This window comes from Eschscholzia californica, unplaced genomic scaffold (genome assembly GCF_041429995.1).
Source record: "Eschscholzia californica isolate CP2 unplaced genomic scaffold, dmEscCali1.0.p SCAF_5, whole genome shotgun sequence".
Taxonomy (NCBI): Eukaryota; Viridiplantae; Streptophyta; class Magnoliopsida; order Ranunculales; family Papaveraceae; genus Eschscholzia; species Eschscholzia californica.
In genome coordinates, this window is record NW_028238472.1 from 33,788,571 (window position 1) to 33,813,369 (window position 24,799).

Genomic DNA, 24,799 nt, shown 5'->3' on the forward strand with positions numbered 1-24,799 from the left:
TGAATTAGTATTTATAAATGAAAATTGAAATCAAAATCAATTTGGAAGCGAGATAGTGGAATCGAAGAAATTCAGGAGCTCTCAAAATTGAGACCCCTGTATTAGGGTTGCTCTAACATTCCAATTTTACTCCCAATATTATATTTCCATTAGTAAAAAATAACGTTCAAATTTTTCTTTACGTTATAACCCCTTTCTCATTAGCTGGAATGATTGTGAACAACTACTAACCCGCCATTTCTAGGTGAGTTTCAATTTTTCTGTCTATACTTTTGTTTTTCTTCCTCCTCCTTTCGTCACCAACATTCTCCCCCATGATCACCCTCATCAGTCACCACTACCACCTTCAAGAAAAATAAGACACTCCCATATCCAATTTCAATTTATGTAACTGAGTTAACTCCAAATAGGAACCGACCAATAGCAATTAATTGCTAAACCTAGATCAAAGTTGGTTTAAGGAGAACAGTAAATTAACAAGCAAATAAAGCTGAAAGCATACAGTCAAAGGGTTAATTCTTTTTGGGGGATCTCAATCTCCATAATTGAAACGGTGTACGTGTATAAAAACACATTCGCTCTGGTTAGGGTATCTCATTCGCGAAACCTATTAATAATTGTTCTTGTTGTGGTTCCTACTTGTTCTGCTACTACGTTATAAGAGCAACTCCAACGCGGGGCTGACTGAGGTCAAAAATTCAAATTTTTGGCCTCAACCAGGCCCTCTAACGGCAGTCGGTTGGGACGAAGGCCCAGCCGATGCTTCAGTCGCCCCTAACATAGCAATCCCCAACATGACCGTTGGGGACCCAAAGATCATGTTGGGGATGATCTTGGTTGTTGGAAAAAATCCAACGGCCAAGATCTTCTCTTATTTTTTTTGCATTCTTTTAATGTAATTAGTTTTAATTTTTTTTCAACTCAAAAAAAAAAATCCACATTAATAATTAAAATACATTGAATGAAAGTGTCGGTCCCCGAATAATTTTTCAACCTTAGGAAAAAAAAATTATTTCGAAAATAGTTCAAACACGTGTTTTGTATATACACAAAACCACACACGTTTCTCGCACACCAACAAAAACGCCATACACGCATTTCCCACATAAACAAATTTTCGGCATCAAGAGAGGCTGGGGTCGGAGCTGAATTTTTGAGGTTCAACTGAGGCAAAAAATTTTAGGTGAAAAAGTGATTTTTTCGACCTAAGACAGACACCCATTGGACTTGCTCTAAGGATCTCAAACGAGGAACCTACGAGATAATGAGGTATCCAACTGTTATCTTTTAATGCTTGTTATTTGATGGAGTAATTTTTAATTGATTTTTTTTTTTTGGGGAAGAATTAACTCTATTTTTGTTGCAAATTTTTTCAATTGACTTGGTATGTTAGTTTTATAATTTTTTGAATGGGTTAACCCCAACACCCATATGTTTTCTGGATGTCAGTTTTGTTCGCAATTTTTTTTCCGTTTTCCAGTTTTACACTTTCAATGTATTTTTTTGCGTATGCTTTTATTTTGTCTTTCTCGTCTTCTTATTTCTTTTCAACCCGTCGGTCAGGTGGACAGTTATCAATGTATTGGCAGCAGCCTACTGTTGCATTTGTTCGTCAAACTCTAAGTAAGACCATGAAAGTCCCCAAGCAAGTGTCAGGCAAAGCCTGACTAACTGATTGAATAGGAGGGCAAGACGTGGGCAAGAAAGTATGTTGGCTAGCCACCGAATGTGGCCTGATTATGGGCCTTTGATGGTACCTAACATGTAAGCTCGACTATATAGCCAAATAACCATTGTTCATCTTACTAAAGAATTATTAAAGAGTATTTGGAGATGGCAATCGCGCGTAGTGGTATGGTGAAGAAGAGATAATGGTAGTGTTGGAGGTGGTTGTGAAGATGAAGATTAAAAGATAAACTACAAACATGTTTCATTTTGGAAGTTAACATTTGGTTACCCTCTAGTCAATTGGGTCAAAACCGATTGAACTAGTCTTACACGCCCCCAACCTTAGGATGCCCCAAAGCGCCCATCCTAAATTATTGTCCGACCTAATTTTTCAGACTACTGTAACAGTCAACCTGTAAGGGTGTCGGTGTCGGCCCAACCCGATTCCCGTCCATACTCCTTATACATTACGGGCTAAATTTGTCAGTTGGTCACAAATTGGAGTACCAAAATAGAAAATTGAAGTAGCCCTTTTAGAAAACAATGAGACATGGTGGAAACCTTCAACCCTCTTCAAACACTAGGCCTGCCGGCTTCCAGAGTCCAACCTAACAAAATAACTTTACATCCCTTCACGTCCCTTAGAGTTCTAAACTAGAGAGAGGGAGACTCTATCACTCTCTCTAAAATGTGTCCAACAACTATTGTTCCTTGGCACGTCATACAACAAAAAAGCTAATATATTTGTTTACTGTAGAAAGGGAGATTGAATCTCAATATTCCATTGACAAAGAGCAGAGAGAGAGAGAGGGAGAGATAGAGAGTGGGAAATGGGAGGGAAATGGAAATGGGTAAGAAGGAAGATAGGGAAATCAGAGAGAAAGAACACCATTATAGTAGTTCATATTAATAACAGCAGAAGCTTCAGAGAAGAAGAAGATGAAGTTAGAAATGAGAAGAAAACTAGTACAAATAACAACACCACATTGGACACCAATGAGGTAGTTGTTACAGTAGTAGCTGCTCCTCCTATTGAAAAACCAGACGATGTCGGTGGTGAAGATGCGGCAAATTTGGCAGCTTCTGCTCAAAAGGAAAAGTTAGATGCTTCTGCTCAAAAGGAAAAGTTAGAAGCTTCTGCTATAAAGATTCAATCTCTCTTCCGCGGTTTTTTGGTAATATATACAAACTTTTTGTATCGTTTTCTTTCGTTTTTCAAGTAGATATGGCTCCATTAATTGTTGTGTATAACTGCAGGCTCGACGAGCATTTAGAGCACTAAGGAGCCTAGTAAAAGTGCAGGCATTGGTCCGCGGGGTGCGTGTACGGAAACAGCAAAGAATGGCTCTGCTTTGCATGGGTGCACTCATCCGGTTGCAGCTGAGGGTTCGGTCAAGGCAGCTCCTCATCCAGAGCATCTAACTGTAACCACCACCGTCCACCGCCTGCCATTATCGTTTATTGATACTCCTAAACAGATAATTCAATCTGGTTCAATCTTTCTTTTTCTCTACTCATTTTGCTTTTCTTCTCTTTTTGTACTAAAACTTGATGAATTTTTGTAAATTTATCTTTCGATACCTCATTATTTCTTAAGAGTGTGTGAGAATCAGTTCAACAAGCAATAATTTGATCAAAACCCCATCGATGTTCATGAATTCACCAAGAACAATAGTAGAAATTACTCCAAAATGTCATAATATGATAACCATTTATTATATAAGTAATACCCTCTCTATCAAACGAAATAGTTTTGAAATAGAGAACTCAAGCACCCCGAATTCAATGGACATAAACCAACATGAAATGGACCAACATTACGCTCTCAATTCTGAAGAAGGAAATTTAGCGGATATTTGAGAAGAAAAAGTAAAGGAAATAACAAGGAAAACTTAACCAAAGTACATACCAAGGAATGAAACTTCCCGAAATTTCACCGAAATTTCGCGAAACGTTTCCTAAAATGAGATTAGGTGCACGAAATAACACTTGCAACTATTTCCTGCATAGTTTCCACCGACATGATCGAAGTTTCCACCGAAGTTGTTGGAAATATCGAAATTTCCACCGACATGATGGAAATTTCGACCGACATAGTAGAAATCTAGCAAAAAAACGGGAGAAACTAATACTAGAAACATATCCATTTCTTCGTCTTTTTCATCTTCATTTCTCTTGGATCTCTCCTGATTTTTATGTTATGTTTTCCATGGTTTTTAAATCTATTTGAATGATTTACGCCTTGACTTAACTGCCTAAATTGATTTTTTTTTTTGAAACTTAGAATGAATATATTAAAGGAGAAAAAGCTATATACAGAGAGAGGGGTGGCTTAAAGCGGATATCTCACGACATCCAAGCCTCCCAATGAACTACAACATCTAGATAGGATACATTCTTAAGCTTATCAATTCTCCTAACCCATGAGAAAATAGTTCCCTTAACGTCTTCAATTCTGCCTAAATTGATTTTATCTTAGTAACACCTCTAATATAACTGCGTAATTGACGATACCTTCTCAAACTAACATAGTTTGTTATCAGTAAGAATGTTATCTTTTGGGTGTTATAGCCAAAAAATTATTCAATTTACCCCCGGAAGTAACTGTGTAATTGTTAATACTCCCTCAAACTAATAGATAATGTTAAACATCATTTTTATGCATCATTATGGTTTAATAATCTTGTTATACATAATTGCATCATATTTCTATCATTTCTGTAGATTTGTAAGATTTCCACACTGACCGACACATTTTTACGAAACGTTTCCACTTTTGGACCGACCGAAATTTCCACCGAAACCGAAATTTCATTCCTTGGTACATACGACAATTAGCAACAAGGTAAATTCAAGCCTTTGCCGGAGGAGGAGGTGGTGAATTTTGCATCTCCACCACCTTCTTCCATGAATCTCTACCAGAGATTTCGTCCCACCATCTTCCCACATTCTTCCGGGAAGTAAATAGTTCTCCTCTATCTGTTTTGTTCACTATGTACTGTGTGTTAGGGAGGTGAGAAAGATCAGCTAATGTAAACTCCTCCCCAGCCAAAAATCGACTCTCCCCAAGCCTCCGATCATACACATCTAGCACCTCATTAAGCTTTTCTTCGTTCTGTTTAATAGCACCAGGGTCTTGCTTGAGCTTCATAATTGGTGCAAATACAAGTTGAAAAACAAGCACAGATGTAGGAGGATTAAAGTTCTGGCTTTCTGCCTCTAACCATTGATCAATTGAAGCTTTCTCCAATGTCTCTAATCCGAAAAGTCCCCTCTTCTCCTTTTTCGTGTACTTATCACATATATATCGACATATCGATCTCGACTCTGTAAATTATAGTTACCTCAATTATCAAAATATAAAAACAACCCATTGTAGTAAAGTGCAAATTAAAAATCGGGTATTCTTTCGAATTACCAAAAAGAGTGAACTCTCCATCCTGGAAAGCTGGAACTTGTCCAAATGGCTGCCATCATACACTGAGTAAGAGAGAGCTCATTTTTGAGAAAAAAAAAGGATTTAAGATTGTTGTTTGGGTTACCTGGATCTTGAGATAATCAGGTGACTTATGTTGGCCCTTGGCCATATCAACCTGGACGAGTTGAAATTTTACTTCGTTTTCGAGCAAACAAGCTAAAACTCTTGAAACAGCGGTCGACATGGGTGGCCCGTAAACCTTGACAGTCGCCATTAGAGCACCAAATTCAGTAGTTGATTGGTTATTTGGTTTGAGGTTTTGTTCTGCTTGATATAGGTCAATTGCTTTAAACAAAAAAGAGGAAGAAAAAAATGGGAATTTCCTTTTCTTTATTTTTTTTGTGATTCTTGGTTGGTAAGATTGTTGGCTAGGGAAAGAATTCTCCTTGTGGAATTTAATGTATCCACGTCAACAGTCTTGCCTAAGAAGGTGTTTGCTGTATAAAGATAAGGGTTGCCTGCACAAAGCAAAAGATAAATTGTCAGGGTTGTCTTCTTTTCAGTAAGCTATTCCACTCTGTATTTAGCTCATGATGTCTGCTACAGCGTTCGAGTGAAACAGCCGGGGTTCCAGCAGAGGCGTGTTTCGGGGTTCCAGCAGAGGCGAGTGAGTCCGCGGCAACATACAGGGTTCCAGCAGAGGCGAGTGAGTTTGCAGTGGCAACAGACAGGGTTCCAATGGAGGAGAGTGAGTTTGCAGTAACAGACAGGATACGAGTGGAGGCGAATGAGTTCGCGGCAACCCTTCTCCGCAAACCCTAACAAATTACTTACACAAACTCATATAACTCTCCCAAATTTTAACAAGTACAGCTCTCTCTTAGTCCAATGGCAAGAGCTCTTCGATTGCTACATTTTCGATCCCTTTCTGGATTTTCTCTAACTTCAATATTTTGTCAAATAGTTTTATAATTTTAACTAGTTTCATTACGGAAATTAGTAAAATTGTAGTTTTATAACAAATTTTTTTTGATCTTGTGCAACTCGGATCAAGGGCAGAGCGAAAATTTTAACAAAATTCAAATATCCTTTCGAACATGAACAAGTTGGAGATACGGATTTCTCAACAAAAAAAAAGTTGGGGGTATGGAAAAGAATGTGATTCTACTTGGAGTCTTACCAGAAATCAAACTACTGAAACAAAACCCCACACTAAACGAAAGAATTCAATAAATTTAATACTGCCAAAACAAAGGAATTACGACGTAATTCCGAACCAGGAATCTGGTTGAGTGACGAACAGTCAAAAACGTTAAACATGTTAAAAAAAATAAAAGGGAATAAAAGAAAGAAAATGAAACCCTAAGAAGAAATATAAAGGTTAAAACTAGAGCAGGTCACTCAAAACACAAACTAAATTACTGTACAATACAGGTTAGAGAGAGAAGACGGGAAATGGCCCAGATTGCTAGAGCAGGATATAAATATACATAATTTTTACTCTCTTCACGCGTGACTTCGCCGAAGAACTGAGAAAAATCTGTTATGTTTCTCCTTACGTCGTTCTTCTCCATCATCTCCAACCTATATTAATACAATTTTTGAGAATAATGCTCTAGAAAAAAAATTTACTCCTGAATAAGAGAAACTATCTTGAGGCTCAAAACTGCAATCAATCTGGACTTACCTCCTTGGCAATTTGCTTCAAGATTTCGATAATCTCGGAGAAATTGGGCCGTAGAGTTGGGTCTTGTTGCCAGCATTTCTCTAGTAATTCTGCAAGCTTTGGATGTGTTTGCTTTGGGATTGTTGGACGGAGGCCCTACAGTAGAATTATCGACCTTTCAGCCTCTTAACCCAAAACAAGAGAAGTGATAATAACAAGAAGGTGTTTGTTTTCTTTTCTTATTGGATTAATTGGACTCGAGCGAGTGAGTAATCTGAATCTGCGTTACCTAAGTCTGACTTGTTTCGCTCAGGGGTTCAATAATCATTTTAAATTATTTCAAACTTCGAATGAATAGACCCAAAATCTGCCTGAGTCGGCCATCTAGACGAGTTTGACGTTCGAAAAAGGGATCAAATAACCGAAAATTCTTAAACCAACACAAAAACTTCAAATGTAAATTGCCAAAACCTAACACCTTTAGGAGAAAGAAAAGGGTGAATACCTTCTGTACAACCCCTACTGCTGCTTGTAATGGGGTCAAGTATTCATATGGCAGCTGGTAAAATCATCGTAAACTTGTTGGTTAGTACTGTTTAGAAGTTTTTCATTGATCCAAATATCTGTAAAATCTAGGGTTGAGAATAAAATTTTGTTACCTTCCCTGTTAACAGCTCCCACAGCACAACCGCGAAACTGAAAACGTCGGCCTTGTGATCATATGGTTTATGTTCTATAACCTTCAATGCAAAACTAGAACAGTAAGCAAATGCAACTAAACCTTCTACCAGAATATCATTCATTCACATCATTTTAATTTTTCTGGAAAATTGCTCGTATTTATAGCTTCAAACATCTAAGCAAGTAAAGGAAAGTAATTAATCGGCAAAATGATAATCGGGAATGCTAACCTCTGGAGCCATCCAGCGATAAGTTCCTGTTTCTGCAGTCATAACTCCAGATTGCATTTGCACTCTTGCTACTCCAAAGTCAGCAACCTTTACGACCTACAGACATAGAAAGCATGTCACATCCTTGCCAAAATGAAACTAAGATGGGGTTTGTTTTTCCCCATGTCAGATCTTAAATCTGACTCGAGAGCTAAATTGACTCAAGTCAAATTTCAGAATGCATGTTTTTGTTTGACTTGTGACGTTTGACTCGCCTGTATGTCTGACTCGGGCTGATTTTGGATCCAATTGAGTCCGACACAATATAAATTAAGAGGTTGCTGTCTCGAAAATACAAAGTGACTTTTGGGGCCCTGACTAAGACAACTCAAGCTGAGAAATGCAATTCGTGTAAGTAGTTTATCTTTAACAAGGACAAGAATTTTAATGCTAACAATTATTTTAAATAGAAAAAAATTTGATAGTTACTTAACAGGTTTGATACGGCGATATATGATAGATGAGAAAGGAAGTTTATTAACTTATAGGAATATTTTACCTCATTTTCATCCATTAGAAGATTGGCAGCCTTTAAGTCCCTGTGGATTATATTATTTTGGTGCAAGTAGTTCATTCCTTTTGAAACATCGATTGCCACCTTGAGTAAAGATGGAAGTTTAAATACACCTCTTTGTTTATGCAAGAAATCGTACACACTCCCACCAGACATAAACTCTGCAAATAATTTAAAGTGACAATCACAAAAGAATAATGTCAAACTCAATATCCATAATTGATATGTAGGGTAGATTTCAGGAAATAATTGTATACCTGTCACAATGAACAAGTTAGGAGTTTTTGTACATGCACCAATGAATTGAACAACATTCTTATGACGAACTTTCCTGAGAGGAAAAAAACGAGACCCTGAGAACCCAGATAAGGAAAAGATTGTTGAAAATTAATTTTATCTTTAAAGATGTCCTATAAAAACGAACAGCCACAAAGAGATGAAGGATGCACTCCTATAAAACATCAACCAAGTTTCTAAGACATCCCCATGACAAAAATTGTTTCTTTTAGAACCCTGAAACATTCAAGTGAGGAAGTATTCTATGGAGATCTTTAAATTCATAAATCTTCTCTTGGAGAAGACTTTTCTTAGAAATGAATTCTACGCATATTAGTGAGAAAAGAAAAGTAGGAAGCAAATATCAATGATATTTTTTTACTTAATCATCAAACCTCATAATATAAACTTCCTGAGCGAAGTCCTGTTGCATATTAACATTTACCCCCTCGGGTTTAAGGACTTTAATAGCCACTTCCTGGCTGCAATAGGTACCTTTATACCTGAAAAATTCAGAGAGCGCGTCCAGGGTAAGGTTAGAATACAGTTACGCAGCAGTTGTACAATAATGTGATTCTAGAGTTGAAGTACTTACAGATCCCCATATGACCCAGATGCAACTTTGTTCTCGAATTTCAATTGCCTGACATCAATTTCCCAGACATCTGTCCCATCAGTAGGTATCTTTACATGATCTGCTGTCCATTCTATAGCACTTTCTCCATCAATGGTAATAGATGACGAAGAATGAGTTTGGGGTTTTGACCAATATTTCTTCTGCAGCATACATAACATTTAGGTTTAGAAACATATGTTATCCACGAGCAGTAAACAGTAGATAAAAACACTGAAAAACTACAATGTCAGATCACTCTGGGTGCCATTTTTTAATTAATTGATGGATTCATTCTTTATCATAGGATCACTACCAAATCGAGAAAAGTTTATACTGTTTTGGCAAATACTGGAACAATTTAGACAATCTTGAAAATAATAGGTGTTGATGGAGGCAAAGAACTTACTTCACACTTTAGCATTTCCTTCTCCAGCACATGTCTAAGCTCCTCAGTTTCCTAAAACAGTTGAAAAAGAAAGTAGTTGAGATAATTTTCACCAACCCGGAGAGGTGAAAAGCATAGAATATAGGTATGAACTTTTCGAAGGACATACAAATGCTTAGCACGATTACTTATAGGGTTATAACAAAATCCTACACATTTTAACCTATAATCAAGATCAGAGTATCCTTAGGATCACAAACCAATAAAAAGCTTTGACATGCACACGTAAAGTATAAAGTAAGGGTGACATGTCATAGGGCCTTCGTACAAGTATAATCCATGTTCTGATGCCCATGAGTAGTAAAAATTGAGTGCTTCTAGCAAGACTAAGCACATTCAACATTTTGTTGAAGGATGCAGAGGAAATTAGTAGGACATACCTCACTTGGCCAGCCATCGACGACAAAGACGTCCAAGGAATATCCGTCCCTTGTGGAAAATGCATGCGCCTCTTGGATATTTAGACCAATCTCAGCAAGTAATGAAGTCAACTGAAAATTTAAATGAAATAAATCCATCATAAGATGCTCGAAATAGTTAATATTTAAGAAGATCGCAAAGCTATCGGCAGAGGAATATTGGTCGAGCGGACCAATATTATAGAAGAAATTCTTTAACCTCGGAGGAATCATGAGTACCATGGAAAATTTTCACAAATATCTAGTGAATAATTGATGCTTATTTGTGTGATTGAATTTCATTTTCCTCAATCACTGACTCATAACTATATGATAATTCTAGAAGAGAAGTGATAGATATACCTGACTGAGAAGTTTCGGCTTATCATCTGTTGAAAATGTAATTTCATGCATGGGCCTGCACAATGATCAACCAATCAGATACAAATCGGATATCGGGGAACATAAACTGTTGAACACTGACGACTCTCGAATTACCAACCGTCCAAACATTTGTTGAGCACAATTGACCAAGAACAGAAATACATCAATATCAGTCGCCAACTATCATCTGTATTCTAACAACATCATGTCAAAAGAAGAACAGAATAAAGTCCATTGGCCAGGTAAAGACGGTATTAGAAGATGAAAAAAATTATACAATGCCGTTCATACATTAAATTAAAATTTAAAAAAAACTTATTAACGTTAGATGGATCAAAAAAGTATGTCACTAGTACTAACAATAAAAAGTATATTTTAGAGAACAGAAGAAGACAAAAAGACAACTACCTCAAAATTTCTAGCCAGGACTTGAGAAAACTCAAAAATAGCAAGTTATTTCGAGAACCGACAAATTCTAATCCTGAGCTATATTGGAATAAAATACGACTAGTTAATTAAACAATCATACAAATTTTAATTTAAATGCAATTTTTCATCAGATAATATGCAGAACTATTTCTAAACCTCTGTAGCATTGAGATTTATGAGTATAGACATCTGAAACTGGTGCAAGTTATCATCTAATTTATTTTTTACTCACAACTTTTCCCTTCCCAACCATTAACACATTATGTCAAAGGACATTAACCTATAGTTGTATATGATGGTCACAGTTTTTTTTTTTTAAATGTAAGTGTGCATAAAATGTTTTTTTAACTTGAGTTTGCACAAGATTTACATACAAAACCTCATACTCGTTAAGGTGACTGCGAGTATAAAATATGAGAAAAAAAAGTATCTAAGTGTCTGAATATCCAATAACAAAGACCACCCAAAAGGAAATAGCAATCAATTAGTTGAAATTTAACAAGAAAGTTAACATGCATACATACACGCACACATAATTGATAGACATGTAAATATCCAAGAATACTTCTTTTAATATTTCGATTCAAAGATTAGTTTCAAACAGAACTTACCGTGAAAATCTTAGATAGGTGCCCTCAGAACTACCTCCATCTTCAACATGAGAGTTCCCAGCTTCAAGTGCGAGGGCCTCAAGATTAGGAGATGAACCAAATGTAGGAGGAGGATGAATGCTGAAGCGACATTGGGAAATAATCAGGCATAGGAAATAGCGAACAAGCATATAACTATCATTACATTCACTCAGGAATTTAAGACTGGTAAATTATGTACTATAGCAAGTAAAATATACCTTTGCTTACTAGGGTATTTAAGACTTTGGGCACCAGTGCTTTCACTTTGGGAATTTGGAAGACAAGAATCATCCAAATCTCCGTTAAGGATAGGAGACACCTGGATGAGAAAATGTTATGACAATAAGTTACACTTAAGCCAAATATATTCACACTTCGTACAAAATAATAGCTTGAAAGGATAAAAGTGGAAGCGTTATGCGCATTAAACAATAAAACAAGTAAAGAAGTAGAACAACTAAACACAACAAAGAATTAAAATTGTAGTAATCCCCGGAGCCGGAAGTATTAGAATTGACATTTGGATCCTATACGCATGTAATGCAACCCATAAGCCATATAAGTTGCAAGCTTACAGACAATGACAATGTAATCAAATAACAGCCGAGAGGAGAAAAAAGAAGCATCCAACCAATTCAACAATAACAAAAGTATAATTGAACAAAGTACGGAATTGTAGAAAGTTTATAGGAATTATACTATGGCTATCATTATTCAGAGATTTCACGATGTCGACCAAATTTCGCATCATACATACTGAACAGTGTAGATAATAAAAACAATGCATGATCAATCTGTGCCATAAAATTGATATTCAAGCATCGATTGATTAAACCGTCTAAAATAAATATTATCTAGCTCAGGGATTGATGAACATGGTGAAAAATTGAGAATATTTTACCTGCACAAGACGAACATCGAATGCATGTCTATTAATAGGATCACGAGCTAGTTGCAGCAAACTCTTGTGTCTAAGCACATCTTCTGCCCTCTCTGTATTCACATCTAGTGCATACCTATAATAAAAGAGTTTAAGATTCAACAAATAAAATAATCAAGCATGGCAAAAATTATTTATATAAGTAATCCTCCAGCACCTAACGAGTCTACTAACACATAGAAATTCGCAATATAACAATTCAGAATTGGGGATTCAAAATATATACACGGAAACTAAATCGAATTTTTTTTCTCCAGGTAAGAAGAATAAAATAACAAACACCTCTCCTTCTGTGCCCTAGGTTTTAATCTAATGCAGAAACCCTAACCATATCAATTGTGATGCCATGATCAAGTATGAAAGTTAGATGAATCCTTATAAATAATTTAAAAAAGAAAATCAAAAGCGAAATCAAAATCGATTGACAGGAATCAATAGATAGAAAACGATTGAGCTAGGTCATACAGGAAGATCGTAATCGGAAGAAAACAAAGTGAATATAATAATAACTAGTAGTCAATAAAGAGTTCACAGATGAGGAAAATTAGAAGAAATAAAGAAAAAGGTTAATAATATACCGAGTAGGTAGACGATTAAAATGGGACCAAAGTTCATCATCAAATCCAGGAAGAATTGCTTCTTCGTTATTCGAATCCTTCAATCTTCGAAGAACTTCGTTATAAACTTCTAGCTTTTGTCTTTGTTGTCGAGGATGCGTCGGCGATGATTCCACAGTTCTGCTACTACAGCTTTCATCGTCATCCATTGCCATAAGTTCTAGAGAGAGAAAGCTCTAGAGAGAGAGAGAGAGGGAGAAATCCGAATCGGTTATTAGGAAGAAGGTAGAGAGAAAAAAGAGGGAACGGTGATCTCGTGATTTAGATTTAATAGTGACGGATAAACAAGAAAAGAAAGAGAGATTAATTAGAGAAAGAAATTATATAATTAGAGAGATATTAGGATTTAATATAAATAGTAGTACTTAATTAGAGTTAAGAAATCTTGTTATTTGCATGAAAAAATGGAGAGAAGAGAAAACGCAAATCAGCGGCGGGGCTCCTGTATCAAGACAAGATTCTGGAGAGGGAGGAGAGAGAAAGTTAAAAGATTTAAAAAAAGGGTTTTAGAGAGAGAGAGAGAGAAAGTTTAAAGTTGTCCAAGTTGGAAGGTGGAGGAGAGGATAAACTTGAGAGAGTTCAAAATAGGATGGATATGCTGATATGTGGAAGCTAAATACCTTCCTCAACACGTGGAACAGAGAATTTTGATCCTAATCTCTTTTGTTTTTTCAAGCCCACATCTCTTCACAGTGGACTGTCAAATAATGTATATTCATGGAGCCAATGTAATTATGTGAATCTCTATATGAATGCAAATATTTTAATACTTTTTTTTGTTGAAATATTTTAATACTCTTTTTTAAAAGCTCTTTTATACTTTATTTAGTGAGGTTCTAGTGGATAAAGAAAAGTTTGTCCGACATAAGAGCATCTCAAATGCAAAACTTAAAAAAAAAATTCAAATAGTTCTATGTGTTAATGCTCAATTGAGTTTCTCTTTTCTAGATGTCAATGTTGAGATCCGCAATTCAAAAGACATCTCCAATGCAACACTCTAAAAACCTAAAAATAACTTAGGTGTCATTTCTTAGATGGTTAGATTTGCTTTTAATGTTGGCCTATTGAGATCCTCAAAAGAAATCTCAAATATTGAGTTTCTTCTTGAGATATCTCAATATTAAATGATGCCACATCATTTTGAGATCCAAATTGAGTGTTGCATTGGAGAGAATTTTTTACAAAAAACTCAAAAAATCTTAGGTGGCACTCTAAGTTTTTCCATTTGAGTGTTGCAGTGGAGATGCTCTAAGGACTAAGAGCAAAATCAATATGGGGCTCAGGCTCCCAATTTTGAGAGTCCCGAGACTTTTCTCTATTTCAACATCGGGCTCCCCTTTTTAGGGGATCCACCTCAACGGTCACATTCAGGGTTGGGAGCCCCCCAACCCGGGCTCCCATTTGGGAGCCCGAGAGCATGGGGCCCAGTCCCACCGCACTACAAAAAACAGGCTCAATAGGGACATACATTTTTATGTATGTCCCTAATATTTTCTAAATAGGGACAATTGTTTATTATTTGTCCCTAATGAAATCACTATAGGGACCATTCATGTGCTTTGGGGACAGATTTTTAGAATAGTGGGATAAAAAAATGGCGGCCCATTTTGGCGCAAATATTCCCGCTATTTGACCTAATTTTGGCCCAAATTTATCCCTAATATCATTGGATTTTAAAACAGTTTTCCCTTTCCTTGTATCTCTCTTCGTCTTCCCTCTCTCCCAAGTTTCATCCGCCGAGTTCTTCTCCAGGGTGCGAGATCTGTAAATCATCGCCCAACCGGTCAGTTTGCTATATTTCTTCTTCTTCCTATCATTATCATCTTCTTCTCCTACTACCACAAACTATTTTGCAGATTCTTGATTGAGTGATTCCAGTAAGATCGGCTATAAGAAGTCGGCTAGGACAAATCGACTTGAACAAATCAGAGAAATCGGTTGCTCCTAAAGGTATTCTTTAGAACAGATTAATCTCTCAAGCAACAACTTCAATGGTGAGTTTCCAACTGGTATTCTTCTTAAAATGACTAATTTGAAGAAGTTAGATATCTTACAATTATTTTGTCTGCATGTTACCTGATTCTTTATCCAAGTTGACGAATTTAGAGTTTCTTTGTCTAAGTTCCAATAAACTTTCTGGATCAATTCCAACAAGTCTTAGTAACTATTTTAAATTGATTTCACATGTTCTTAGCTTCAATTATCTCACAAGGATTATACCTTCAAGCTTGGGTTCTTTATCTCATCTTAGAAATCTGATAATATGGTTGAATCATGTTAAGAAAGCTTCAAAAGGGTCTCAGTTGAATCTCCATTATAAGATGGTAATGTAATGAAAATTTTCGTTATTTTCAGATGCTCAGTTTGTAGTTCTGAGTGGGTTTTTGGATCATGAGATTCTCAATTCTAAGAATGACGAAAAAACTGAACCAGAGACTAACTATAAAGTTCACTTTGAATCTCATCTTAACTTGAGTAATTTGTTCTGTCCAGAGGCGTAGCCAGGATTTAGAGTAAACCCGGGCTGAAAATCAGTGTTCAAAAAAAAATATCTTTTGTATTAAGAATTCAAAAAAATATGAAAATGGTGACACATATCGACGAGATTACGACATCATTCAAACTAGACAAACTACATGGAAATATTAGATAGTTATAGCTGGAACTGAAATTGTATATCAGTAACAAGAGAACTTTTTAAATTTAGTATAAGAAAACTTAAAATAAGAAAAATTGTCGGAAACCTCATTTTCGTGTAAACAAAAAAGTTCATATAATTACATTGGATATGTGTAAAAAGAAGAATTACTTTAGAAAAGATTTGTGTTAGCTTCAAATAAGATTTAATCTAATTTCTAAGAAAAAAATATATATTGTACATACATAAATCATCCCAAAACAAACGCACCCTTATATTCAATAAAATAATAAGTTTCTGATTCAAAGAAGAAGAATGGTGGGACCGAAACTCCTCAATGCTATTAGCAATGACAGTTGAGAGGTATTTGATCACTTCAACCAAACCAAACAAATGATATAAGGTAGGTTTTCTTTAGGATGTTAGTGGGTTGACCCGGGCTGCAGCCCGGCTCAGCCCACTAACAGCTCCGCCTCTGGTTCTGTCTTATAGTATACATGTACATTTAAAGCTCTTGTTTGCTTCAATCTTGAGTAATTTCTCTTCTTTCAAACTTGTTATTATACCCATTAGAAATAGTTTGCTCATCTTGTTTGCTTCTATCTTGAGTGATTTGTTTTCTTTCGGTTTGTTATCTTTAAATTTTTTTTGTAGATGTATTGACGTTAGTGAGTTAGAGGGACGTTTCTCTTTTATTAATGAGGAATACTAGTCACATCTTCAAATATCTTGTGTTGAATTTGGTTGCTGGTATGACATATGAGTGGACAATCAAGCAATGGAATAGCTTTGTTATGAATGTTTTGATTCTTGAAGTTGTCTTAATTGGGTATTGGTTATTGTAATTGAACTGATATGTTCTTGGCACTCTGTGCAGAGCTGTACACGCGAGAGTTAGATGGCTACTGCTAAATAGTTGATGGGCAAAGTTCATGTTCTCTTGATAGATATGAATGTAAGAGATGTTGAGAAAGTTCTGTCTGTTACTTTTCATTTATTTTAGCTCCCTTTGCTTAGTTCTGATATCCAGAGATTTGATTTTAGTGAAATCGGCTAGGAGATTTCAGAGAAATCAGTTTCTCCTATAGGTAATACTTTAATTAAATTTATTTCTTCATCTTATTTTTCTACGATAGTAACAATTTTTCTTTTCCCAAACTTTAAATTCATTGTAAGAAGAAATTGATTGATTTCCAGGAAGTGGTTGAATTGTGGTCTTGATCCTCTTTCTCTTTGGGCACACCAACAACTTTCAACACTATAAAACTCATTTCACTCTCCTTCATCTTCTTTCTCTTACTTTTTACCTCTTTGCTATTTGGGCAGGTTGGGCTTTTTATCTCATCCAGCTTGGGCAAAAAATTGGTATGCAGTTGCTCCTCATCTATTTCATATATTCATTTACAATGTTGTGTCTTTCATAGTTCTTGTTTGTGATCAAAGATTCCATTATGACTATATTCTATATTGTCTATCACCTTTTACTCTTTTAGAAGCCCTTCATTTCATACTATTATGATTCATATTGTTTAGTCCAAATGTTGGATTGTGGTTCGTGAAGCGTAAAACCTGCATTAAATTCATAAGGATTCCCATTGTCTATCTTAATTACTCACCCTTATGAACTGTCTATCTTAATGCTGATTCGCGATTTACATCTGCTGCAGCGTCACAGCAGCCTTTGGGTCGCTTCTGCTGCAGCATCGCAGCAGCCCAAGGGCAACTGTTGTGTCGAAGAGTTATCGCGTTTGAATTTGCTTTAGTTTGCAAAAAGTAAGTAAATATTAAGTCGTGGAAAGTAAACGGAAAATCATTGACTCCTTACCCTATTAAGCTACTACTAAATTAATCAGGCGAAGTTGGAGACAAGCTAACTTACTCATCGCTCTCCTCTGGTGGTGGTTGCTTTGTATGTTCAATAATATATTTTGGGAGTACAGTACTTAGTAGAGGTCAATTCATCAGTTAAAGTAGTTGATATAGTAATACAGACTAGCATACCCTCTGTATTTTTGGCATTATGTTCTATTTTTAGTGCATTACACAGAACTCAAGTTTATTTCTTTTCCTATGTGTAGAAAATTTAGTGCAAAGTCTGGGTTCAGTTTTTTTTATGATGTTAGAGTTGTAAGTTCACATGATTTGCTACTTGCATTATATTTTTTTAGATTTTTTATTATCACAGACACGTATTGATGTTAGAGATTTTGCAGATTATCTACGATGTTATCGAGATGGAGATTATAAATCATGTGGAGCAGTGGTCAGTGAGATCGATAGATATGCAATTGATAGTATGCGCAGGCTTCTTGTTGTAACAAATTCGGTTTGATAGAATTGATCTTCAATGTTTTTTTGTTAGTATTTGTTAAATACTCTAGGTTTGTAAAGGTTTTGGTTGACATAGCTACAAACAAAATACAATATCTTTGTGTATGGACAAAATATTTTGATTATCAATGTTTGAACTCATGTTAATTGTCAAATTTATTTGATTGCGAATAATTTCTCTATTTGTCTTAAAGAAAATTCGAGCAATATTTTCTGGCAATTAATTATCCCAAATGCAAGCTAGAAAAATTCCAGCTAAATTCATAAGGACATATATTAGTTGTCCCGAATATAGGCTAGGGGCTACAGTAAATTCCCAAAATTTCTGCAAACTAATAGGGACAGATGTTGATTGTCCCAATTGTGAAGAGGATGAACTCTCCCAAGCTTTTAGGGACAGTTTCTGACTGCCCTAATATCTGTTTATCTAGGGACAGTTAAAAGTCGTCCCAAAAACAATATTGGGGACAGACTCCATCCGTCGCTACAACTGTCCCTAATACCATTTGGGACGCCACTTTCAGGGACGGACAGAAATCGTCCCCAAAAGATTATTGGGGACGGTTTTTACATTTTTGGGACGGTTTTTGGCCGTCCCTAATGACCATATTTTTTGTAGTGCCGGGAGCCCAGCCCCCGGGCTCCCGGGTGGGGAGATGGGGGATCGGCTGGGCTCCCGGGTGGGGAGATGGGGGATCCCAAATTTGAATTGGGAGCCCCCACCAGACTGGTTTTGCTCTTAGGCAATTAAAGTTGGCTTAAGAATCATATTTATATTTTAGCACAGAAATTTACTTGATTGTGTTTAGCCTCTGTCACCACTGCATTTTCACCGTTTTTTTCATCTTCACCTCACCTCAACTTCACCAAATCCGTCCACCATCATCACCACCTTTTTCATCTTCATCTTTCTTCTTCTTCTCTCTCTAAAAACTATCTTCTCCAATCCAGATGACGACTCGTCATCGTCCAGTTGTTCTAAAGAACTTCCCGTGTTAGAGCTACAAGGTTAATGACCGACTATCCATCCTCTATTAGTTCTTAGAAACGGAGCCACATTTAACAATCAAAAGGAACTTTAGAAATCTTGGTTGACAGGTCATCCTCCATTAGTTCCAAAAAATAGAGCCACATTCAAAAATCAAAAGCCAAGCCCTAGAAATCTTTGTTTTACTTTTTTCCTTGGAACTAAGCACTTCGTTTTAATTTTTTCCTTGGAAATACGCACTTAAGAATCAGTGTTTAAGTGTCGAATTTCATGCAGTCTATCATTAAAAATCAATGACCTCTCGCTTTTATCTTTCTTTATACATCATTTCTCCCCAACTGTTTTTCCTTAATATCATAACGAAGAGCATTGCAATGCTTTCTCACTCATCAGGTATTTGACGGTCGTTCATCATGACGAAATGAAACGACTAGAAGATGACGAAGGGGTTTCCCTTTTATCATCTTCAACAAATTTGAGGTGAAGAAGGTAGTTTTCAGAGAGAGAAAATAAGAGAAAGATAGAAATAGAGAAGAAAAAGATGGGGGAGAGGGATATGAGGAGGAAGATGAAGATATAATGGAGGTTGTGATGGTGGTCGGCATATGTGGTTGCCGGAAGTTGTGTGGTGGAAGCGAGGTTAAGAAGAAGAGGGGCTTAGTAAATTTTTGGATCAAAAAATAAATATGCCCCTTAAGTCAATCTTAATTGACTAAGTCTTTATGTCCCAAAGACTCCGCCTTTAGATTTTTGTTTACTATATATAAATTTTCGCTTTAAGTGCTAAGGTCTTTCAGTTTGAGTTGACACGTAGTAAAGTGAGGCAACAACTAAAACTATAACCTTTGGTTAATATAAATTTTTGTGGAAAATGGTGATTCGGGTAAAAAAATTGTTCATAATAACTACAAAATCAAGTAATTTTTTCTATTAACTAGAAGTTGCCAAAATATTTTGAGTAATGATACATCAAGTATAAAATAATATGGTTCATTAACAATCAGGTATTTCTATTTTTTTGGTTCTCAAAATACCCTTACACATTAAAACTCTCTTTCTCTTTCAAAAATCTCAGGTTTCTTCTTCTTCTCCCAGGGCAGACCCTAGGCACAAACCAGACAAACCCTTGCTTTGGGCCATCAAATTTTAAAGGCCCCCCAAACTAAAAAAAAAATTGTCATTATTTATATATTTTTGTTCCAGATTTTAAAGGCCAGACATAGGGGCGGACCCAGGTTGGGCCCTGATGGGGCACGTGCCTCCACGACCCCAAGTAAAAAAATTTAATACTGCTTACTTCTCGGGACTTTACGGTAAAATAAAACTAATTGCAATATTTTATCAAAAATGAACGTTTGCCTTAATGGCAAGCGAGTCCCACCATCAAGTTTACAGTTGGTTTTTAAAGTAACTTGTTTTAGGTAAGTTTAAGACGCCCCTTCAAGATTGTAATCACTGCTTGAAGCAAATTTTAGAGAAGTGTGAAAAAGGGACGCGTGTAACACTTTGGGCTGCTCTTTTCCATTTGTTCCTATTCTTTTGTAAATTCAAGTCTGACCTCCCTTCTGCTTGAATTCATCCGACTTCTGATAGAGTTATTTATATCTCCATGTTACCATTATGTCATTTTCATCCTTCATTTTCATGTATATTTTCTTTTGCAAATCCAACTACCGAACCAGAAGTGTCATCCCTTCTGTCGTAAACCAAGCCAAGCTCTGCAGTTCCTCCCAGATACCGTAGTATCCATTTCATAGCCTGTCAATGACCTCTCCCAGGCCTTGTGCACACCATAGCATACATAATGCTACCTACTGCTTTTGCATAAGGCACCCGAGACATGTACTCCATCTCGTCATCAGTTGTTGGTGACAGTTCCCCGAAAGCTTGAAGTGTGCTGCCAATGGAGTACCGACAGGTTTTGCCTCAGTCATACCAAAACGTTCCAACACCTTCTCGATGTACGTTTTCTAAGACAAAAACAGTTTCCCAGCAGATCTGTCTCTCCGTATCTCCATACCCAATATCTTCCTTGAGGCACCCAAGTCTTTCATCTCAAACTCACCCTTTAATCGACCCTTTAACATGTGCATAAGTCGAACAACCAAAGATCCTCAAGTTCTCATAATTAGCGTAACCAGACCATACCTCATTAGGAGTTTTACACTCTATAGATGTACAGGGTAAAATATTCACTAGATACGCTTTCGTGGTTACTGCTTCAACCCAGAACACCTCCGACATCCCTGCATTCGAAAGCATACAACGAGCTCGTTCCAATAGAGTTCTGTTCATACGTTCCACCTCCCCATTCTGCTGTGGGGTCTTTTCTGACCGTATGGTGTCTCACTATCCCTTCGTCTACGCAGAACCTATTAAACTCGTTTCCGCAAAATTCCATGCCATTGTCAGTCCTCAAGCGTTTGATCGATTTTCCAGTCTGTTTCTCGATCAAGGTCTTCCACTGCTTGAACTTGACGAATGCCTCATCTTTGCGTTTCAGTATGTAGACCCATAATTTCTTGGAAAAATCATCTATCAAGGTTAACATGTATCTACCCCCACTATGTGAGCTGACCCGAAAGGGACCCCAAAGATCTGAATGGATGTAATCCAGAGTTCCTTTAGTATTATGAATCGATGTACTGAACTTTACCCGACACTGCTTCCCGAAGACGCAATGTTCACAGAATTCCAGTTTTCCAACCTTCTGCCCACAGAGTAAACCCTGCTTGCTCAGTATAGCCATCCCTATTTCACTCATATGCCCTAACCGCATATGCCATAGCTTGGTAGTCTCAATTTCCTTGTCTGATGGTGATACCGCTACAGATCCGGTAACTGTGTTACCCTGTAGCACATATAGACCATTCTTTTTCAACCCCTTCATAACTGTAAGGCTCCTCTTAAAAATCCGAAGAACACCACCTTCACTAACATATTTGCAACCATTATCATCCAGAGTTCCCAAAGAGATTAGATTCCTCTTCAAATCTGGAACATGTCCGATGTCTGTTATAGTCCTCACAACACCATCGTGCATTTTGATCTGAATAGTACCAATTCCAACCACCTTACAAGGAGCGTCGTTTCTCATTAACACCTTACCGCCATTAATGACTGTGTAAGTGGAAAACCATTCCTTATGAGGACATACATGGAATGTACAACTAGTATCCAAAATCCACCTATCTTCAGCGAAGCAGGCATTGATCGCCAGAACCATAGCTTCATCACATTCTTCAATGATTGCCAAGACACTACCATCATCTTCTTCGATGACTGCTGCCTCTGCTGGCTTCTTCCTAAGCTGAGGACAATGATTGCCAAGACACTATCTCTCTAGATTGTATAGTGATTGAGAGATCTATCAGTTGCCCACAGGTAAAGTAAGGTAGTCATTACTTGCTTAAGATTGAATTTTTAGTACCAATTGGGAGGTCTAGTAAGTCGGATCACTTTGTCACTTATCTTTTGTTGTTTTTTCTAGGATTTAGTTTCAATCATTCAGTTGAAGGAACAATTGGTTGACAAGTCAAATCCAAGTTCAATTAACTCTTTAACAACCGTGAGAAAGATAATTGGAACAAATCAACAACCCCATTATTTTTCAGTGTGTTTATATCAACCAGTGTTACTGTTACGGGGGAATAAGTATTGGAGTATGAGTTATTCAGTTTCATAGAGTAGCCAGAAATATTTTAGGGTATCTAACTTTTTGGTTCGCAGATATTCTTCTTCGTCGTCTTTAATCTTCTAGTTCTTAGTCTTCTTCGATTTTTCTTCTTCTCATTATTTTCTAAGGAAAGTCTACGACCAGATCCTAAGCTTCTGAGTTTATAAATCAACTTTCTAGGTACAAATCTTGGCAGAGTTTGTAAACCCAGTTTGCGTGTATAAATTGATGCAAACTCAATTTGAAAAATGCAAATTCAAACTCAGCCTGTAATATTGCGATATTGTAATATTGCAAATGCAAACATAGTTTGCAGAAGAAATATTACAAACTTAGTTAGGGGTAGAGCAAACCTGGTTGTATTTAGAGTCAAAGCAGGGCTTAAGGCGCCTAGGACACTCGCTGACCTCCCAATTTCGAGCTTAAGCGACAGGGTTCTTTCGGATTCACCTTCCTGATGAGTTGAACATGATTGACACATTGACTTTTTGGTCTTTCTTTGACTTATTGACCTAGTCAACCGATGACTAATTTGGATCATCACGAGCCTCACCAATTCTTCGTCGAAAAGAAAGAGACTAGGAAGTAGAAGAACTTATTGTCTATTTTTTACTTAGATGAACAAACTATTTATCATAACTAAATTTGTAACTCTTAGACGTACCTGAGCCAGGGTTATAAGTTGAATCCGGCTAAGTTGTTTCCATGCGAGAATCACTTTTTTTAGCGTTGCTTTCCAAGGATGTCCGCGTGTATTCCAAAGAAGTAAGGTTTCGAGCATCACATTTTCGATATTATGAGAATTAATTCTATTTATGATATAGTGTGATTGATTATCTAACCATTCTCTTTATGATCACGCATTTTTGTACATGCGTTCCTCTTATTAGTCCAGACTATTCATCGTTTCTTTCAAATCCATCCTGTCAACATTTACCATGGTATCCTTATAAGCCCAGTTTCTCAACTTGACCAGATCGCATATCTCGTCCACGAGGTTCAGGTGTTTTCTGATGAGCTCCTATTTCTTTTTGGGATCAAAATAATTTATTCTTAGGCTTGGGTGGCCTATTTCCACCGGCAACATTGCTTCTATGTCGTAAACCAGTCTGTTGGAGGTTTTTCCTTTTGTCCTTCGGGGTGTAGTCTAGTATGGCCACATGACACTAGGGAGCTTGTGCACCCAATTTTTTCCCTGTTATGCACATTTAGTTACCAATTTGATGATGTCTACGAATGACTTTAGGTTATTATTTAGGATATGAAGATTTGATGAATCAAACTATGAATTACTCTATGTGATTCTGGGACAGTACCAACAAAAACTCAAAAATTTCTCCGAAGCTGAAGTGAGTTAGATGTTTTTTAAGTTACAAAATTGAATTGAAAGTCCGAATTTGGGATTGAACCTTCGATGCCTAGTTATGGCGAGCTTGTTGCTTTATATAGGCCTTGTTAGTCGACTTTCGACGAGCAATTATTATGATGTGGCAATAAAGCATCCGCTTAGATGAGACGACATCATAATAATGTGGTAAGAAGGATAAGTTTCCTTGTTTGATAATTTGATAGATCCTGTTGCCAATCTTGTAGATTTTGCATGGAAAGATTCTTTCCGATGGAGTCTTGTTTTCAAGTTATTTAGATTCCTAAAGATATTCTCTCCCCCAAACCATAGATTGGAGGAGATGTCCTCCGATCAAGATGGCAATGCGCTCAATTTTTTGAACATGACAAATAATGAAGACCATCAAGGTCAGACGGTTTAGGGATTGCAATGTTTAGCTAGAAACCAATTATGATTTACAGGTCATTTGAATGACTTGCTGCTAACAACGACTGAATCCTACAACAGATTACACAAATGAGTGTCGACTCGATCAGAAGTTCTATAGAGAGAACAAGATAAAATGGGGTAGATTGAATCCGTCTAAAAAGTATTCCAAAGGGCCCGGGTAATAACCGGAGAAAGATAGCAAAAGACCGGGCCAAGTGTTTGGGACAAAAAGGTGGTGGGGCACATAAACCGGGCCATGCTAAGGCCAAACCCATGTGGCCCGACCAAAAGAAAGAGACGCCCAAGAGATAACCATGAATATGGGCTGACCTGGCCGACCACATAAAGGGAGTCTTAAATGGGTCAAACTTTCCATCTGGGAATCCTACTTAGTTTAGAATTTCTGTTTTTGGTCTTTTTAGAAATCCTATTTTGA

At 36.8% G+C, this 24,799-nt stretch overlaps 3 protein-coding genes across 3 annotated transcripts; 1 reads left to right on the top strand and 2 right to left on the bottom strand.

Annotated features, from left to right (window-relative positions):
* Positions 1-1,704: 1,704 nt before the first annotated feature.
* IQD20 (IQ-domain 20) lies at positions 1,705-3,323 on the top strand. The gene is made up of 2 exons (XM_086639455.1): positions 1,705-2,843; positions 2,926-3,323. The coding sequence occupies exons 1-2, from the start codon at positions 2,499-2,501 to the stop codon at positions 3,088-3,090; spliced, it is 510 nt and encodes a 169-aa protein (XP_086495581.1). The 5' UTR covers positions 1,705-2,498; the 3' UTR covers positions 3,091-3,323.
* Positions 3,324-4,472: 1,149 nt separating this feature from the next.
* On the bottom strand, positions 4,473-5,554 carry LOC147538748 (glutathione S-transferase F10-like). The gene is made up of 3 exons (XM_086639454.1): positions 5,211-5,554; positions 5,087-5,135; positions 4,473-4,995 (listed from the first exon to the last, which is right to left on the bottom strand). Exons 1-3 carry the CDS (start codon positions 5,358-5,360, stop codon positions 4,520-4,522), a joined length of 675 nt encoding a protein of 224 aa, XP_086495580.1. The 5' UTR covers positions 5,361-5,554; the 3' UTR covers positions 4,473-4,519.
* A 745-nt stretch (positions 5,555-6,299) lies between these two features.
* LOC147538749 (serine/threonine-protein kinase STY46-like) lies at positions 6,300-13,694 on the bottom strand. The gene is made up of 16 exons (XM_086639453.1): positions 12,915-13,694; positions 12,298-12,412; positions 11,615-11,715; positions 11,376-11,495; positions 10,315-10,369; positions 9,934-10,044; positions 9,515-9,565; positions 9,088-9,269; positions 8,888-8,995; positions 8,474-8,547; positions 8,202-8,377; positions 7,664-7,759; positions 7,412-7,492; positions 7,258-7,311; positions 6,774-6,908; positions 6,300-6,670 (listed from the first exon to the last, which is right to left on the bottom strand). The coding sequence occupies exons 1-16, from the start codon at positions 13,106-13,108 to the stop codon at positions 6,593-6,595; spliced, it is 1,731 nt and encodes a 576-aa protein (XP_086495579.1). The 5' UTR covers positions 13,109-13,694; the 3' UTR covers positions 6,300-6,592.
* Between the last annotated feature and the right edge of the window lie 11,105 nt (positions 13,695-24,799).

Excerpts from the sequence above, each read along its gene's own strand:
- IQD20 (XM_086639455.1), top strand. The coding sequence starts at position 2,499 with ATGGGAGGGAAATGGAAATGGGTAAGAAGGAAGATAGGGAAATCAGAG. Across the intron at positions 2,844-2,925 it reads CTCTCTTCCGCGGTTTTTTG|GCTCGACGAGCATTTAGAGC; the intron begins GTAATATATACA and ends GTATAACTGCAG.
- LOC147538748 (XM_086639454.1), bottom strand. The coding sequence starts at position 5,360 with ATGGCGACTGTCAAGGTTTACGGGCCACCCATGTCGACCGCTGTTTCA. Across the intron at positions 5,136-5,210 it reads CTGATTATCTCAAGATCCAG|CCATTTGGACAAGTTCCAGC; the intron begins GTAACCCAAACA and ends GTATGATGGCAG. Across the intron at positions 4,996-5,086 it reads TGGAGAGTTCACTCTTTTTG|AGTCGAGATCGATATGTCGA; the intron begins GTAATTCGAAAG and ends TATAATTTACAG.
- LOC147538749 (XM_086639453.1), bottom strand. The coding sequence starts at position 13,108 with ATGGCAATGGATGACGATGAAAGCTGTAGTAGCAGAACTGTGGAATCA. Across the intron at positions 10,370-11,375 it reads ACCTATCTAAGATTTTCACG|GCCCATGCATGAAATTACAT; the intron begins GTAAGTTCTGTT and ends ATCATTGTGCAG. Across the intron at positions 10,045-10,314 it reads AGCCGAAACTTCTCAGTCAG|TTGACTTCATTACTTGCTGA; the intron begins GTATATCTATCA and ends TTAAATTTTCAG.